This window comes from Balaenoptera ricei, chromosome 21 (assembly GCF_028023285.1).
Source record: "Balaenoptera ricei isolate mBalRic1 chromosome 21, mBalRic1.hap2, whole genome shotgun sequence".
Classification (NCBI taxonomy): Eukaryota; Metazoa; Chordata; class Mammalia; order Artiodactyla; family Balaenopteridae; genus Balaenoptera; species Balaenoptera ricei.
In genome coordinates this window covers 29260518-29279806 of record NC_082659.1, presented here as the reverse complement: position 1 = coordinate 29279806, position 19289 = coordinate 29260518, and the positions used below count along the sequence as shown (strand labels likewise).

The window sequence follows — 19289 nt, the reverse complement described above, 5'->3', positions numbered from 1 at the left end:
AGATTTTTTTAAAGAACATGTTAGTTTTCTACTCACATCCTGATCAATGGAAATGAGCACGTAAAAATCAAGGGCAGTGGTAGGCTTCTAGAGAAATGGGGGATGTGACAAAAGGATTTCTCTCAAAAAGAGCTAAATGTTGTCTAACTGGGGGGCGGGGGCAGATGCTGCTGAGTAACTCATCTCTGACATCCGTGTAAGATTCCCAGGGATTCTGTTTTGCTCTACTTGCATCCTCCTCATCCTCCTCCATCCGCAGCCATGAGAATCACCACCACGCTGCTCTGACCGGGCACGACTGGCCCCTTAAAGCCCAGAATCTCCAATGAAAGCCTGGAATTCCTAGGAACTCAGAAACACCATGGCAGTGGAGAGTAAAGGCCAGCTCAGAAACATTCCTCAGATGGCCATCTTGTGGTTTAGGAAGAACAAAACAAAAACAAACACACAACAAAAAAATTCTGCCCTGCTGATAAAAAGGACCACCTCTTTCCAATATACCTCATCACCGTCTCAAGATGCAGCTGACTCTCCTGCATTTTCCCCTTTCTTAAAGTCCTCTCCCTGTGCAGTTCAAGTCACTAAGTCCTCATGACCAAAGAAACTGGCTTAGTGCTGCTAATCCAAATGTTCCAGGTTTTGCAAGAGGGTAAAAAATAACCGTAAAGATGAAGATGTCCTGAGTCAGTTTTTTTTTTTTTTTTGCAATACTTATTTTATTTATTTATTTATTTTAACATCTTTATCGTATAATTGCTTACAATGGTGTGTTAGTTTCTGCTGTATAACAAAGTGAATCAGCTATACGTATACATATATCCCCATATCCCCTCCCTCTTGCGTCTCCCTCCCACCCTCCCTACCCCACCCCTGTAGGTGGTCACAAAGCACCGAGCTGACCTCCCTGTGCTATGCAGCTGCTTCCCACTAGCTATCTATTTTACATTTGGTAGTGTATATATGACCATGCCACTCTCTCACTTCGTCCCAGCTTACCCTTCCCCATTCCCGTGTCCTCAAGTCCATTCTCTACGTCTGCATCTTTATTCCCGTCCTGCCCCTAGGTTCTTCAGAACCTTTTTTTTTTTTTTTTTTTTAGATTCCATATGTATGTGTTAGCATACGGTATTTGTTTTTCTCTTTCTGACTTACTTCACTCTGTATGACAGACTCTAGAAAAAACTAAAAATAGAACTACCATATGAGCCAGCAATCCCACTACTGGGCATATACCCTGAGAAAACCATAATTCAAAAAGGGACATGTACCACAATGTTCATTGCAGCTCTATTTACAATAGCCAGGACACGGAAGCAACCTAAGTGTCCGTCAACAGATGAATGGATAAAGAAGATGTGGCACATATATGCAATGGAATATTACTCAGCCATAAAAAGAAACGAAATTGAGTTACTTGTAGTGAGGTGGATGGACCTGAGTCAGTTTTTTTTTAAATCAGAAAGGGAAACAGGATGACAAGATGGATTTTGGATTTGGATAGTAGAATCGGGAGCGTGAATAAATCAGTTAGATTAGATCTAATCTAAATTTAAGCTTAAGGCAATTCTCTGTGCCTAGAACCAACTGGAGATGCTCCTCAGACTACGATTTCTCACCATATAATCAATACAGATCAACAGAGTCAGAATACGTGGCATTGACCCAAGGCTTTCTAATCTGACTGCTCAGAAGTTTACAAATATTCATTCAATACCTGGAAAAAATCAGGTTATGAGTAGATTAGCAAGTCTTATTTCACAGATGCAGAAACTGACAAGAGAAAGTTTAAGTGCCTAATCCGAGCAAAATTGGACATAAGACACCAGCACCCTGATCCTTAAACCTAAGTTAATAGGTTTAAGTAACTAAATTAATTTTAGTTAATTAATTAAATTAATTACAGAATCTAAATCGCCAGAGCAGAGTACAACATGAAAAAATCTTGCCCTGTTTAGAATTTCTGAAAGTTTCAGACTTCACTCCCCCCTGACCAAAAAATTATCATGACCACAAATCTCTCTTAATTCCTATCTTCCAAAAGCCACCTTATGAATATTGACAGTGACCATCATCACTGAGGAGGTTCCAACTTCAGATAAACAAACAATAAAAAAAAAACAACCCAAAACCCAACAAACAACAACAGCAATAAAACCACAACAGGGCAGGTTGTACATCTCTTACCTTCTATATTTCCATGAAGGAGACAAAGTTTTCATATAGAGTTCACACTCTATTTTCTCTAGACGCAGAGATTAAAAATCACAATCCTCACAACACATATTGCAGTTATCCTGTACTTTCTAAGCTTACAACACACAGGCAATGTCCTCACAAGCCATTTCCTGGGCTACACACAGTGACCACTAAGCGAAGGTTAAAGCATGTTCGCTGTATCATCACCAAGGCTCATTCCTACTGCCTGATGGTCGATTTTATTTCTCTGTATATGGCATCTCCTCACGTTCACAGGAGGAATTACTAGAGAATGCTGTGGTTTCCAGTTAGCATTTTGCTGACCAGAGTATCTCCTGAATCTTATACCTCTTTTGCTTTTCCTTAACAGCACCAAGGGAGGGACCAGAAAAGGTGTACAGATTTTTTTAAATTTATTGGACAAAAGAAATAAAGTGCAAAGAGAAGCCAAGAAGAAAATTGGGTATAAGAAGAGGCAAACGTGGACGCATAATTAAATGGAGAGAAAGGTGACTCTCTGGAGAGGCTTTGGACAACAGGATACCAGGCCCAGCTGAGGGTTAGAACATCTTTCCCAGAGCATTTCACAGGGACGGCATTTGGAAGGCATACTATGTGCTACAGTATTTCATCCCAGCAGTCCATTTAGCCATTCATTTTGTCTCAAACAAAGGTATCAAAAGACCTGATGTAGAAGACTGGGAGAAGATATCTAACAGCCAGAGGCACAGGGCATAGTGGTGAGACTGTAAGTCAGACAATTCTACATCTGCTACTCACTAACTTACTGTTAGTTAGCAGCCATGACTGGGATACTACCTTGAAATATCGAGGGAAACACAATGTGCTTAAAATGCATGACACACAGTAGGCATTCAACATGTGGCTATTATTACTATTACTGCATAGAATATCCCAAAATAACCCGGAAAATTAGATTTTAATATTATTTGTATTATTATTTCTCTTTGATGAATATAATCTATTATTATGTCAATTACTTGGTATTTAACATATATTTAAATGTATGATTTCTCCACTAATAACATAACCATTATTTATATTTCTACCTTCAATAACTCAAAGTGCTTCTACATTTATGAATACATTTACTATCATAATGTCATGGATTGCCAGGAGGAAGCAGGGTTACGATTTCTATTTTGCAGGTAAATATTCTTAGGCAACAATAAGATAAACAACTTCTTCAAGGTCAGTGTGGTACTTGGGACTTCAATCTAGATGTCTCAATCCCTTCCCAGCTCAAGTAGAAGTCAAATCTCATTTCTTGGGGCCTTCTTGCTTCCCTCAATTTTTATTTTCTATTTCTGATATTAATTTATGAGGACATGGGGACAGAGCCAAGATTCAACATCAGTTTACAAGGTTACCTTCTTGTTTTGCTCAACAAATAGAGATGTTAGAAAGGTACACAAGCCTGGCACCAAACAGCCTTGGGCGATAAATCCAAGCTTTAATTCAGCAAAGCAGATGATGTTGTCTCCAGTATTCCAGTTCCAGCTGGGGATCTTTGGCAGAAAAACCTGTTTCACGGTAGAAAGTAGTAGAAACAGACTTGTGGATACAGAGAACAAACTAGTGGTTACCAGTGAGGAGAGGGAAAGAGGGAGGGGCAAGACAGGGGAAGGGGATTAGGAGATACAAACTACTATGTATAAAGTAAATAAGCAACAAGGACATAATGTATAGCACAGGGAAATATAGCCATTATTCTGTAATAACGTAAATGGAGTATAATCTATAAAAATATTGAATCACTATGTTGTACACCTGAAACTAATACGATATTGTAAATCAACTGTACTTCAGTAAAAGAAAAGAAAGTCAAATATTAGAAAGAAATATACCTCAAGAAAGTTCCCCGAATTTGCAATCATTTTGTTTGCTTGTTTTATGTTTTTGAAATATAATTAACGTATAACATTATATTAGTTTCAGGTGTACAACGTTCAATATTTGTATATATTGTCAAATGATGACCACAATAAGTCCAGTTAACATCCATCACTACTGTAATTACAAGTTATTTTTTCTTGTGATGGGAACTTTGAAATTCTATTCCCTTAGCAACATTTAAATATAAAATAAAGTATTATTAACTATAGTCACCATGACTCTTTTATACTAGAAATTTATACCTTTTGTCCCCGTTCCCCCATTTTGCCCACCCCCACCTCTGGCAACCACCAACCTGTTCTGTGAATCTATGAGCTCAGGGTTTCTTTTTTTGTTGTTATTCAACATATGAATGAGATCATATGGTATTTGTTTTTCTCTGTCTGACTCATTTCACTTAGCATTATGCCCTTGAGGTCCACTCGTGTTGTTGCAAATGGCAAGATTTTATTCTTTTTTATACTTTTTGAGAAGACTGTGTATTCTGGTGCTTTTGAATGCAACGTTCTGTATTTGTCTAAGTCATGCGGTATAATATGTTGTCTAAGGCCAATGTTACCTTATTGATTTTTTTATCTGAATGATCTATCCATTGAAGAAAGTAGGGTATTAAAGTCCCCAACTATTATTGTATTGCTGTCTATTTCTCCGTTTAGATTTGTTAACATCTGCTTTATAAATTTAGGTCCTCCTATGCTGGTGTCATAAATATTTACAAATGTTATATCCTCTTGCAGGATTGACCCTTTTGATAATGTAATGCCCTTCTTTTTCTCTTATTACAGTCTTTGTTTTAAAGTCTATTTTGTCTGATATAAGTATAGCTTCCCCAGATTTCTTTTGCTTTCCATTGGCATGCAATCTATTTTTCCATCCCCTCACTTTCAGTCTGTGTGTGTCCTCATATCTAAGTTTCTTGTAGGCAGCATATAGATGGGTCTTATTTTTTTGGTGTATTCAGCCATTCTATGTCTTTTGATTAGAAAATTTAGTCCATTTATATTTAAAGTAATTATTGGTAAGTATGTATTTACTGCCATTTGTCAAGTGTTTTCTGAAAGTTTTGTAATTCCACTGTTCCTTTCTTCTCCTCTTGCTCTCTTCATCTTTGATTTGATGACTTTCTGTAGCAGTATGCTTAGATTCCTTTCTCTTTATCTTATTTACTATAAATTTTTGCTTTGTGGTTACCATGAAGCTTGCATAAAACAACATACAAGTCTCTTTTAAGTTGATAATAACTTAAGTTTGATCACATCAAAAGCTCTATATTTTTATCCCCACAACCCAAGTTTTGTTTTTGATATTACAATTTACATCTTTTTATTTTATGTAACATTTTACAAATTATTGTAGTTACTTACTACTTTTGTCTTTTAATCTTCATACTAGCTTTGTAAGTGATTAATCCATCACCTTTACAACATTAGAATATTTGGAATTTTACTAAATATCTACCTTTACCAGTGAGACTTATACTTTCATATGTTTACCTTTTACTAATTACCCCTTTCATTATAGCTTAAAGAAGTTCCTTTAACATTTCTTGTAAGGTTTGTCTATTGGTGATGAACTCCTTTAACTTTTGCATGTCTGGAAACCTCTTTACCATTCCTTTGATTCTGAATGATAACTTTGCTGGGTAAAGTATCCTTGGTTGGCAGTTGTTTTTTTTTTTTCTTTTAGCACTTTGAATATATTGTGGCACTGCCTTCTGGCCTGCAAAGTTTCTGTTGAAAATCTGCTGATAATCTTATGGGAGTTCCCTTATATGTAACAAGTTATTTTTCTCTTGCTGCTTTTAAAATTCTCTCCTTGTCCTCAACTTTTGACACTTTAATTAGAATGTGCTTGATATGGGTCTCTTTGGGTTCCTTTTATTTGGAACTTTCTGGCTTTGTGGATCTGAATACCTGTTTAGGAAAGCTGACAGCCATTATTTCTTCAAGTCAGTTCTCTACCCCTTTCTCTCTCCCTTTTCCTTCTGGGACTCCTATAATGTGAATGTTGGTCCACTTGATGTTGTCCCATAAGTCCCTTTAGGCTATCTTCACTCTTTTTCATTCTTTTTTCTTTCTGCTGCTCTGATTATGTGAGGTCTACACTCTCTATCCTGTCTTCAGGTTTGCTGATCCTTTCTTCTGCTTCCTCTGGTCTGCTGTTGAACCTCTCTATTACGGTTTTTTTTTTTTTCAGTTCAGTTATTGTATTCCTCAGCACTGTGACTTCTATTTGGTACTTTTTAATATTTTCTATCTCTCTGTCGAAATTTTTACTTTGTTCATTCATTCTTCTCCTGAGCTCAGTGAGCATCTTTATGACTGTTATTTTAAACTCTCTATCAGAAAGTAACTTATATCCTTTTCATTAAGGTCTTTTTCTGAGGTTTTGTCTTGTTCTTTTGTTTGGAAGATATTCCTCTGTTTCTTCCTTTTATTTGACTCTCTGTGTTGGTTTCTGTGCATTAGACAAAAAAGCCACCTCTCCCTGCCTTGAATGAGTGGACTTGTGTAGTAGATGAATCTTATTGTTCAACCCTGCCCTAGCCCTTGGTTGTTTCTCAAACCCTTGTCATTGTCCAATCTGCCTACTTTATTTTTAGTGGCTCCCAGTACTTAAGGGTGTGCCAAGATCTGTCCATATCCCAAAGGGGAGGATCTCAGTCAGCACCTAAATTCAGAATGACTGGACTCCAGACCATCAGGCAATAGCTTTTAAAGTATGTAAACATAACTCTTTCCAAATTTACATTTTTATGTAATTAACAATCTTAATGGGGCTCCAAATTTCACCTGCAACTGGCAAAAGCTTTTTGTGTGTAGACTCATTATAAAGTAATAAGTTCATACATTACTTAGATGAACTAAGTTCATTTATTTCTACAGACTAAAAGGGGAGGAGACTGAACAGGCTATAATGTTACAATACCTTGTTATGGGACTGAAGTATCTGTATGATGACTCTGGTATTAGGGTAATAGTTCTTGATAGAGAGCACCCTATAAAAATAACAAATATGCTCATTAGTGATGTGCCATATCCAATGTCTTTATAATATAATTCAATTCAAAGTTAAGTTGATGTGTGGGTAAGCACAGGAAAACAGCACATTATAAGGTTCATTGTTATGATCTTTAATAGCACACACATGGAAGAGTGCTATGGTTTTAGTGACTTAGTAAATTAAATCTATGGAAAGGTAAGCTTTTGGTATTAACAGTGGTCTTCTGGGAGCAATTCTTGAGGAGGAAACAATCAGTTTCATATATTTTAGTCTTCAAACTCAAACACATTAATTACAGAAAAAAACAGAGACTGAATTGCTATCTATAGCTCAAAGTAGCTAACAGACTGTCTAATCCAACTTTCTCATTTTACAAATTAAGAAACTCAGATCTATCTTATATTTACTGTACGTTACAAGTTCTCAGCCTTTTCTTGCTTTTTGTAGAGTCACCCTCAACTACGTGTATTTATTTTGCTCTGGGGGCCAACAGTTAATCTGGGTTAGGTACAATGGCATTGCCCTCACAATGACAGTTTGAATCTCTTACCACAAATTGAGTTCCTGCTCATAGAAAGTTCACAGTTCAAGATGGTAACACTAACCCTAGCCATCTTGAAAATACTGCCAATAGTCAAAAGCACATCATACTGAACCATGCACAATCTTTCACCAGGACTACTGGAGAGAAACCCCAGTAAGTAAAGTCTACGAATAAGGTTCACAAACCACAAATGCCGTCTTTATTTTTGAGGGGCTGTTAGTTAGAATGGTGCTATCTGAACAGTTATCAGTTATTCGTATGCTTGCTTTTTAAATTTAGACAGCTATTATCCCTACAGAACTCCAGGAAAGTAAGTGGAGAAGCACACTGACACACAGTAAACTCTATTTTGACTTCCTTTTTCATACATCTGCACAGTCTCTGGGGCCAAAAAATAAGGCAGAAACCTGGAATATGATGAACCCTGTGCTGTGATACATGCCATCTGTTTAGTCCTATGCACGGGGCTTTATTTTAAAAGAGGTAAAAATCAGATCAGCATTGGAGCATGTAAGACACAGTGCCAGCTTCTTACCTCATGATGTTTGAAGTGTCTTCAGCATGTGAATCACTGCACAGAGGGTTGGCTATAATCAGGCATGCTTCTGCAGAGTCCACCTATTCTTCAAGATTAAACAGCAGCCACCTTGTTAATTATATGTGGGAAACGCTCACGTGTTCCCCTTTGGGGTTTTCTTATGGTTTCATCATACAATTTCCAATAAGAAAGAGAGCACACTTGGGAAGGACTTGTGATAAGGATGTCTTTACATCAGAATTACAGTCCCGCAAATGCTGAACGGGGCTGCACAGACGGACCAGGGTCTCCAACATAGATGTAGACTGCTTTAAAATGGAACAAGTGCATAATGACATTTTTCCTATCATCCAGAAACATCAATTAATGACTACTGATGAGTAATAAGATCTTTTTAAGCAACTTCCCGTATATTTATTTACCTTTCAGAATAGCAAAAAAATTATTGAAGTGGCTCTTATAACCCCAAGTCGCAGGAAAGAGAAAGATTATACTGTGCTTGTCAATTTTTGCTTCAATTCTTTGTGCTGACTCTATAGATCTCTGCTTTAAAAAAACTGAACCTTTTGCTCTATATGATTGTGCGAAACCTAAAACATGAGAGGAAGTTGGCCTTGATCTTAAACGCAAGATGTCTAGAGGGTTGGCTGTTGCTCATCTCTTTTAGTCTCAGCCTAATTGGGATCTCTGCTATTTTCCTTCGTGCCTTTCCTATCAGAGGGCATATCAGTGTGTTTAGAAGAAGCTGGTAAAAGCTGACAGACTCCTAGAAATCTGTCATCTGGTAAGAATCCTACTTGGATAGAAAGATTTAACACACTTCTGCTATCCACAACTTTTTCAGATCTCTTAGACTGGTAACATAAAACTGTTCTAGATAGAGAATTTAGTGAAATTAAAAAATTTCAATATAAATGTAGGTAAATAGTGAGGTCTGCTTGGTATCTGTCAAGAAGGATTTGGAGGTCAATTACTAACATTTCTTTATGATCAGTTTTTAAAGTTGAAGAAGTCGTATTTCCCCCAATTCAAGAGTCTGGAGTAATCCTTTGGGAAGAGCAATACACACTATCGTCTTAATTGCTGCAGCTTAGGAAAATGACAAGGAGGTAAAGAACTAGATCTCACCGCAACTCGCCTCAGATCCTCCCACTTCAGTGCAGATCCAGAAATGAAAGTTGTATAGGCCATGTAGCACTTAAATATGGTTTCCAATTCCAAAGAAGGAGGAACCCTGGACAAAGAACATAGTGCCAGATACGGAAAAAGAAGATTGGCTTTGGTTTAGAGATTGTTGTATTATTTAGTGCATTTAATAAAAACTCTAATCTTCTCTTGGAAAACATCCATCCTCCATTATTAATCCATGTCCTTAGGTGATGTAGATACCACTAGCCTAATTCCAGAAATGGGTCTGAAGCTCAGGGGTAATCAATCACAGAGACATGAAAAAATACAAATCAGATTAATGCAAAAAAAAAGGGGGGGGGGAATTACTAAGAACAAAGAAGTTCAGGATCAATGAAAACATTTCAATTATTCAAAAAGACATAGCATTCTAAGACAACTATGAATTTGATAAAATAGCTTCTAAATATACAAAAAATTTTAACAAAACAAGAGAAATAGATGAACCTGCCACTGTAATGACAGATTTCAATGCATCTCTCTCAATTACTGACAGATCAAGGAGAAAAAATAATCATCAAGTTTGATATTTATAAATTCTGCAAACAATATTTAGGATATCTAATTTAAATTTTTTTCACCTTTATTGAGGCAAAATTGACAGTTAAAATTGTAAGATATTTAGTGTACAACATGATGATTTGATGTATGTATACATTGTGAAAGGATCCCTCCCATTATTTAATTAACACATCCATCACCTCACATATTTACCTTTTTGGGGGGTGATGACATCTAAATTCTACTCTCCTAGCAAATTTCAATTATACAATACAGTGTTATCAACTATAGTCACCATGTTTTACATTAGATCCTCAGACTTTATTCATCTTAAAACTGAAAGTCTGTATTCTTTTTACCAACCTCTCCCTATTTCCCCCAATCCCCAGACCCTGGCAAACCATCCTTCTACTTTCTGTTTCTATAAGTGTGGCTTTTTAAAAAAATTCCAGATATAAGTGACACCATGTATTTGTCTTTTTCTCTCTGGCTTATTTCACCAGCTTATAATGCCTGCCAGGTTCATCCATGTTGTTGCAAGTGACAGGACTTCCTTCCTTTTTTAGGGCTGAATATTTTTAGGGCTGAATGATATTTCATATCATTCAAATATATATACCACATCTTCTTTATTCATTCATCCATAGATGGAAACTTAGGTTGTTTCCATATAATGGCTACTGTGAATAATTCTAATTTTCCTCAACAGCACACAAATATTTACCAAAATGATAATTTACTTGACCAATAAGGAAAGCCTCAACACACTGCAAAAAAAAAAAAGTTGCTGTACATATAATGACCTCTGATCACAGTACAATTAAAGTAAAAGTTAATAACAAAAATATTAAAAAATATTCATCATAGTTGGAAATTTTGAAAAACAGACTGCTAAAAATCTCATGAGCTATGAAGAAATTATAATGAAGTTTATAAAATTCTTAGAAATTAATTATGTGAAAACACTAAATATCTAAGTCTTTGGATACAATAAAAGCATGCTTTAGGGGAAAGTTACAGCTTTGGACATTAATATTGGAATAAACCCAAAGAAATAAGAAGAAAAGAGACAATAAACACAAGAGTGCAAACAGTGAAACAGAAAAGAAAAATAAAAGAGAGAAGATGAACAAAAACAAAGGCTGGTTCTTTGAAAAAAAAATCACTAATATAATAGGCAAAGCTGTAGTAAAATTGATGGAGAAAAAGAGAAGACAAAAATGACTCATAATATTGAAAGAAGATAAAAATACCTACAGGCAAAGTAGAGATTAAAAATAATAATCAAAGAATACAACAACCAACCAAATGCAACAGCTTTTAAAACCTAGACAAAATAGACAAATTACTAAAAATAAATCTTACCAGAACTAACTCTAGAAGACTATTAAAGGAAATGAAGTTTAGTTTAAAATCTCTCAAAACGAAACAAAAATGAACAAAACACATACATAGACCCACACATTAAATAAAATTTTTAAAACCACCAGTTCTAAATGGTTTAGCAGGCAACTTCTACTGCACTTTCAAGCAACAAATAATCCCATTTTTATACAGTCTTTCAAACACCTTAAAAATAGAGAATGGTCCCCAACAAATACTACAAAGCCAAAATAACCATTATAGCAAAACTATTAATTTAGTTCACCACATTAACAAATTAAAAATTACACAGCCACCTCAGATGCAGAGAAAAAATTGATTAAAATATCTTTTCACAGTTAAGAAATAAAACTCATGGTATGTTAGGAAGAGAAAAGAATATCCTTAACCAAATAAAGAGTATCTCTAAAATAAAAAGGATGGCCTTAGTGGGAAAATATTAGAAAAGTTTTCTTTAAAATGAGAAATGAAGAAGAGATACAACTATTGCTTTTTTCTCAACATTATATTTGATGTCTTAGCAAGAGCAATAAGAAAATAAAGATACACTGTACACATAATGATTAGAAAGGAAGAAATAAACTCTCTTTATCTGAACTAATATGATTATTTACATAGAAACCCCTAAGCACTACAGAAAAATAAATAGAGGCTAATTTAACAATATGGATGAATGGAAGATTAATATACAAAGGTCAATTCTGGCTTTTCATACCAAAAGCAAACAAGTAGAAAATACAATAAGACACTATTTCAAATATATCAGAAAATATCAAGTATTATAAATATATATGTCACATATATTTATTACATATATACATATGTAAAATTACATAATATATAATAAACATCAGCAAGCCTGGGAAATTACACAATATTATTGAGACACTAAATGAGATCTAAATAAGTAGACAATCATAGTATATTCAGAGTTAGAAGAATTTGTAACACAAAGAATCAATTTTAAACCAAAGTTTCAATTAGATTCCTCCCATCAATTTTCACAGGGTTTTTCATGGTTCATGGTAAAATGATTATAAAATTTATATGAAAGATAAAGGGCCAAGAAGAGCTTGTCAACTATTGAAAAAAGAAGAGCAAGGGGGGAAAACCTGCCCTAAGATATATAAGGATTAATTATGAATCTTTAGCAATTAAAAAAGTATAGTATTAGTGCAGTAAGAGATAAACTGATTAAAAAAAACACAGAATAGACCTATTTATACTGGTAGCATGTCAGATCAGTGAGGGGAAAAGGGTTTATTCAATAACTAGCATTGATAAAATGGTTATCTATGGAAGAAGCTGAAGTTTTATTCATGCATCATGCCATAAAAAAACCAAATTCCAGTATAATTAGAGATTTAAACATCAAAAAAAAATTAAAAATTCTTAATAGGAAATGTAATTAAATATCTTTTAAATATTGGGATACGGAAAAATTCCTAAACAAGAACCAAAAAAATCATTAAATACAATTGAAATGATTGAAACTTTGAACTATAATAATATTAAAAACTTTTGAATATCAAAATACTTCTAATACTCAGTGAAAAGACAAGTTATAAACTGGAAAAATATAGTTACAATTCAGATCACTGATGAAGAGTTAGTGTCAAGAATACATTAAGCACTCCTAGAAATTAAATAAGAAAAACCCCACAAACAATCCAATAGAAAAACAGGTAAAATGAATGAATAGGCTTTTCACAGAAAGAGGAAACAAGTATGGCTAATAAACACGAAGAGAAACTACATACTTAGTGATAAGAGGCTATAAATCAAAACCATGATGAGATTCCACTTTACACTGATTCCACTGCAAAGATTAAAAAGTATGACCACGCCAATTGTTAGAAAGAATGTAGATGTATAGCTACACAAAGTCACTTACACATTGCTGATAAGCTTGGAAAATGGTGCAACCACTAGTAAAAAAAATGATACTATCTCTTAAAAATGAACATTCACATTCTTCACACCATTAAACCACCCTCCCCCCACACACACATACACAGACACTCTTGCACAGGTCCACTAAGAGCCATACAGAAGCCATGTTAATAACAAAATTATTTCCAACAGAAAAATCTAGAAACAATGCAAATCACACCAAGAGTGGATAAATAAACTAAGGTTTACTCTGTCAATGAAATATCATATAACAGTAAACAACTACAGCAACACTCAGAAAAATGAGTGTATCTTAGAAATATAAAATGAGGAAAATCTAAGTACCACAAGATTCCATTGGTGTGATCTTCCTTCTGTAAGTTAAACATAGCTAAACATTTTAAGACTGTACATAATTGCAAGAAAACTATAGGAGAGATAAAGAATGATGATGATGTACAAAACAATTGAGAGAAGTATGAAATGTGGGTAGGATCATATAGTTAGATACGGGTTCTGTCCTAAATTTTGTCTTGATGGTGAGTTCATGTACTGGTGCTTAGAGCATTATTAAAAACAGCTACTTACAAAAACAAACAACCAAAATGTGCTTATGTATAAGTCAAGTACAAAGGCTGTTGTAAGAATTACGATAAATCCAATTCTAATTTCCCAACACTAAAGAAGAAAACTAAATCTACTTATGTCATCCCTCTGCTGAAAGTCCTCCAAGAATTCAGAACTGACTTGGAGAAAAGGCAACTTCCTTAAAGCCAAAACCTTATAATAGACTATACAATACTTTTGTTATCTGGCCCACTATCAACTGCAGTATTTGGAAATTCTCTGAACTTGTCAATCCTCATGAGTAAAACTTCCCCTATTCCCTTAAAACATATGTGGACAAGTGAGAGCTTTGCAGGTTTTCATATATTAAACATCACTAGAGCTGGGGCCTTTGTTTTCAGGCATAGTAAACTAGGTAATTTCAGCCAACCTTCTACTAAGGATATATAAAAATGCTGGACGAAATATAAAAATATCTAATAAATCATGAAAGACATAACCAGACCGTGAAGAATTTCCAGGCCAAAATCTAGAAGAAATCAAGGTCTTGGAGGTTAAGTCCAGTCCCCCCACCCACCAAAGCATTTAGTAATTCAGAAGATACAGCTACCAAACTGAGCTAACATTCTGGTGATGTCATAAGGTAAGGGGTCCAAAAACTTCCAGCTCCCCTGACACACAAAATGAAGACTTTAGTAACTCCTCCAAATTTTAACCTGGCATAACAAAGGTATGCAGGCATAGAAGAAGTGTAAAATTGAATAAATTAGTTTTCAGATGTACTTTCATTCTGAGTTTGTCACCTGGGTAGTACAGTGAACCTCGAGCGTTGAATTTGGATTTACGTGGTCCTAAGGCACAAGTGCCCCATTGTACTTGGAAGAAGTAAATAAATATCCTCTCTGGGGGCTTCCCTGGTGGTGCAGTGGTTGAGAATCTGCCTGCCAATGCAGGGGACATGGGTTCGAGCCCTGGTCTGGGAAGATCCCACATGCCGTGGAGCAACTAGGCCCGTGAGCCACAACTACTGAGCCTGCGCGTCTGGAGCCTGTGCTCTGCAGCAAGAGAGGCCGCGATAGTGAGAGGCCCGCGCGCCACGATGAAGAGTGGCCCCCGCTTGCCACAACTAGAGAAAGCCCTCGCATAGAAACGAAGACCCAACACAGCCATAAATAAATAAATAAAATTTAAAAAAAAATCCTCTCTGGAAGAATGTAATATTTTTCTAGGCTACAAGTTATTTCTATAAATATTTTTTAATAGAAGAATAAGCACATAATCTAAGACAAAAAAGCACACAAAGAAAAGAAGATACTATGTGTAACAACCAGTGGAAACAACAGACAAGAAAAACCAAAGACTTGAGACACTGAATTATGGGACACAAACTACAACATAATTATGTTTATTTTACTGAAATAAATAAAAGGTAACCTTGGAAACACAAGAAACTATGAAAACAGAGAATATTTGATAAAGAACCAAATATAAATTCCGGAACTGAAAAACACAATAACTCAAATTAAAAACTCAATGAATGAGTTTGTAAATAGATTAAACACAGATAAAGAGAGAAGTAGGGGCTTCCCTGGTGGCGCAGTGGTTGAGAATCTGCCTGCCGATGCAGGGGACACGGGTTCGAGCCCTGGTCTGGGAGGATCCCACATGCCGCGGAGCAACTGGGCCCGTGAGCCACAACTACTGAGCCTGTGCGTCTGGAGCCTGTGCTCCGCAACAAGAGAGGCCACGACAGTGAGAGGCCCGCACACCGCGATGAAGAGTGGCCCCCGCTTGCCACAACTAGAGAAAGCCCTCACACAGAAATGAAGACCCAACACAGCCAAAAATTAATTAATTAATTAATTAATTTTTTTAAAAAAATGAGAGAAGTAGGAACCTGGAAGGTAGTTCAGAATAAAGTATCCAGAATGTAATACAGAGATACAAAAAAGAGGAGAAATACAAAACAGAGGGTAAGAAATATATTTGGCACAGTAACAAAAGGACTAACATACTTATAACTGAATTCCCAGAAAAGGAGGAGAAAGAACATAGTGACAAGGGCAATATTTGAAGAAATTATTGAGAATCTTCCAGAAATGGTGGAAAACACCAACCCCGAGACTCAGGAAGACTCATGAATACTAAGCACAATAAATTATCAGAAATTCAAAACTACACACATCATAGTAAATGTATAACATACTTTCACATTAAGTACAATACATAATTTTTTTAAGAAGATAATTCATTAAAGAAGATAGTTTAACAGACTTCTTTAACAGCGACAACAAAAGCCAGAAATCAACAGAATAATACTTTCATGGTTCTTAAGGATAAAATGCAGCAGCTTAGAACTCTATATCCATAAAATTATCTTTCAAGAATGAAAAGAAAATAAAGATGTCCTTACATTAAAAAAAAAAAAAGAGCTTGTCACTGGCAGATCTGCACTTAATTTAGGATAAAAATGGCCAAAAAGAAGCATAATAGAAAATAATAGGAAGAAGAATATGTATATATTAAATCACCTTACTGTATACCAGAAACTAACACAACGTTGTAAATCAACTATATTCTAATTTTAAAAATGGGCAAGATAACAGCCATTTCATAAGAGGGAACCCAAATGGCTTATACATATGAATATATGCTTGGCCTCATTACTAACCAGAAAAATGAGATTATAAACCACAATAAGATACACTGTCTTGCAAAACACTATCCCAAAGAACGGCTAAAACTAAAAAGACTGACGTTTCTAAGTGTTAGGTGGGATGGGAAGCTACATTTCCAAGCGGTAGTAAGGCTGTATGGTGAAAGGAGCTCTCAGGGCTGCTGGTGGAAGTGCAGACCAGAAAAAGCATTTTGAATGACTGACAGTTCTGTTACAGGAAGATTTACTACCCTGCAATTTAATGCCTGGGGACCAGGACACATATATAAGAATTTTCAAAGCAACATTCTTCATAATAGCCAAAATTGAGGAGAAATGTCAACCAACAGTAGAATGGATTAAGAAAAATTGTGGTGTATTCATATAATGGAATGCTCTACTACACAGAAATGAAAATGAATAGGTACAGCTACACCCAGCTGCAACAAGGATGAATCTTACAAACACAACATTGAGGTAAATAAATTTATATTCCATTTATGTGAATTTAAAAACAGGAAAAACTTAAGTATTCTAAATAAACACAGGAGATAGGACAATTAATAAATGTAAGATATAAAGTCAAAATCATAATTATCTCTAGGGACTAAAGATTGGGTTATAATTGGGGAGGGTTTTCCTGGGGTGTTGGCAATAGAATATATCTTGATTTGGGTGGTGGTTACATGGGTGTTCACTTCACAGTAATTCATTTTAATGTATATTGTAATTCTATGTAATTTTCTTTCTGAGTTATAATTTGGGATAAAGAGTTTTAAACATACCGCTTAATTATCACCTTGCTATTTTAAAAATAAATGTAAGTTCTAAGATATTTTTTCTATGCTCCAGTGACTCCTGTGCAACTCTTGGGAATTTTTCACTCAACTTTTGTTCTTATGAGATTATTTAATGCTGAAAAAGTTGGAAAATATTTATTGCTATGCATGTGATATATCTATTGGAAAATATTTAATGATAGACATATAAAAAGCAGGCGATCATTAAGTACTGGAAAAAAATTTGAGGAAATGCACTGTTATCAAAGACCAACATTTATTAGCCATAATGATATAAACACTGTCGCTGTAATTACAAATTAGAAGATAACTATAATGGAACAACTGAAGAAGGGAAAGTGGTGCAGAGGGCTGAATAATATACATCTGCAAAATATCAGGTGATGAATAAATACTGTGTACAACTGAGGAGTCAAAAGAGTGATAAAACATGGATTTAAACTTAGAAGAAACAGTTATCTCTGAGCAGTAAGACTGGAAAAATAGGAAGGGGTTAAATATTTGGTGATAAGTGTTCTGCTATTTGATGTGTAAGTTATGTTCATATATTACTTTCTGGAATAGTACTATCTTCTGGATTCCTACACGGATCTGCCCCATCCCTCAACAACTGCTGAATTAGGTGACCCTTACATCAGTGGTCCGCAACTTTTCTGGCACCAGGGACCGGTTTCATGGAAGACAATTCTTCCATGGATGGGAGGCGGGGCGGTGGACGGCTCAGGCGGTAATGTGAGCGATGGGGAGCGGCTGTAAATACAGATGAAGCTCCGCTCGTTCGCCTGCCGCTCACCTCCTGCTGTGCGGCTTGGTTCCTAACCAGCTGCGGACAGGTGGGGTGAGGACCCCGGCCTTACATGTATGACAACGTGCCTGTGTGTACATGATTTTCATTTACCCTGATCAGCATTATTGTACCTTTCCAATCTGAGAACTGATATCTTTTTTTCAACTCTAGAAAGTTTTCGTCTTTTCATTTGATTGTGAAAAACTGCACATATACAAAGTGTATAGGATGTATGCGTTCAATATAAAGAATAATAAATCAATATTTATGTACCCACTCAGGCACAATAACAATACAAATTACTCAAGGAAATAAATATCTCATCATTGTTCATTGTTGTATATTCTCTAAGCCTAGTTATCTGGCTCTTTTGGATGTTTTGAGAGCTATATAATATCAATTTTTTTTTCTGTTAATTTAGCCATAGTTAGTTTTCGTTGCATGCTACTACTTATCCTGAATTATAGAAACATAAATTAATATTTTACCTTTATGACATTTCAGAACATAATATCTTGGATATTGTTTTGCTTTAAATAATAAGCAAGTAACCAAAGAAAGAAAAGTGTTAATTTCTGTATCAGTTACCTAGGTTTGCACAAAATCTGGCACAACCTTTGTGGCTTAAAATAATGAGTTATTATTTCTTGAAATTCTCTGTTTTGACTGGGCTCAGCTCAGTCAGTCTTCTGCTCCATGCGGTTTTGTTGGAGACATGACTCTGTTTAGCTGAGAGCTCTAGTGGGCCAGAACCTCTGAGATGGCATCACTTACAGGTCTGTTGCCTCAGCTGGGCTTCTGGAGGAGCTGGCAGCTGAAATGGGCCTCCTCCCCCTAGAGGAGGAGGTGAACTTCTTACATAGTGGTCCAGGGTTTCAAGACACTGAGCGCAGAAGGTAACAGGCTCCTTATGGGGTGGTCCTTTAACTGGCTCAGTCATTTACACATGTTTCATTGGTTAAAATGAGTCAAAAGGCCAGCCCAGATCAATAGAAGGGAAGCTAGAAGACTCCACTTTTGGTGGGAGGAGGGAGAATATGTGTAAACATTTGGGAGGGGTTTCTGGTAGCCATCTTTTAAAAAACAATCTACCACAGTCTTCCCTCTGCTGAATTCTATTTCTCAAGTTAAGTCAAAGGCCAGCACAGGTTTATTGAGAGGAGCAGCATGAATGTACAGTAAGGAAAAGTAATGTGAACCTCTGCACCAAAGGAAAATCCACCGCAATCACAGACTGTGATAATTGCTTTAAAGCAAATAAATGGGGTGATGAGATAGGAGGATTAGAAGACATTAATTTAGATAACTTGGCCAGG

At 35.7% G+C, this 19289-nt stretch overlaps 1 protein-coding gene across 1 annotated transcript in view; it reads right to left on the bottom strand.

Moving 5' to 3' along the window:
• KCNU1 (potassium calcium-activated channel subfamily U member 1) overlaps positions 1-19289 on the bottom strand; it is a 135165-nt gene that overhangs the window by 84545 nt on the left and 31331 nt on the right. Inside the window, exons 11-14 of the mRNA XM_059909343.1 lie at positions 9327-9432; positions 8196-8278; positions 7042-7111; positions 3588-3740 (exon numbers count right to left, since the gene is read on the bottom strand). Coding sequence (XP_059765326.1) covers positions 3588-3740; positions 7042-7111; positions 8196-8278; positions 9327-9432 — 412 coding nt within the window. The remainder of the gene's footprint in view (positions 1-3587; positions 3741-7041; positions 7112-8195; positions 8279-9326; positions 9433-19289) is intronic.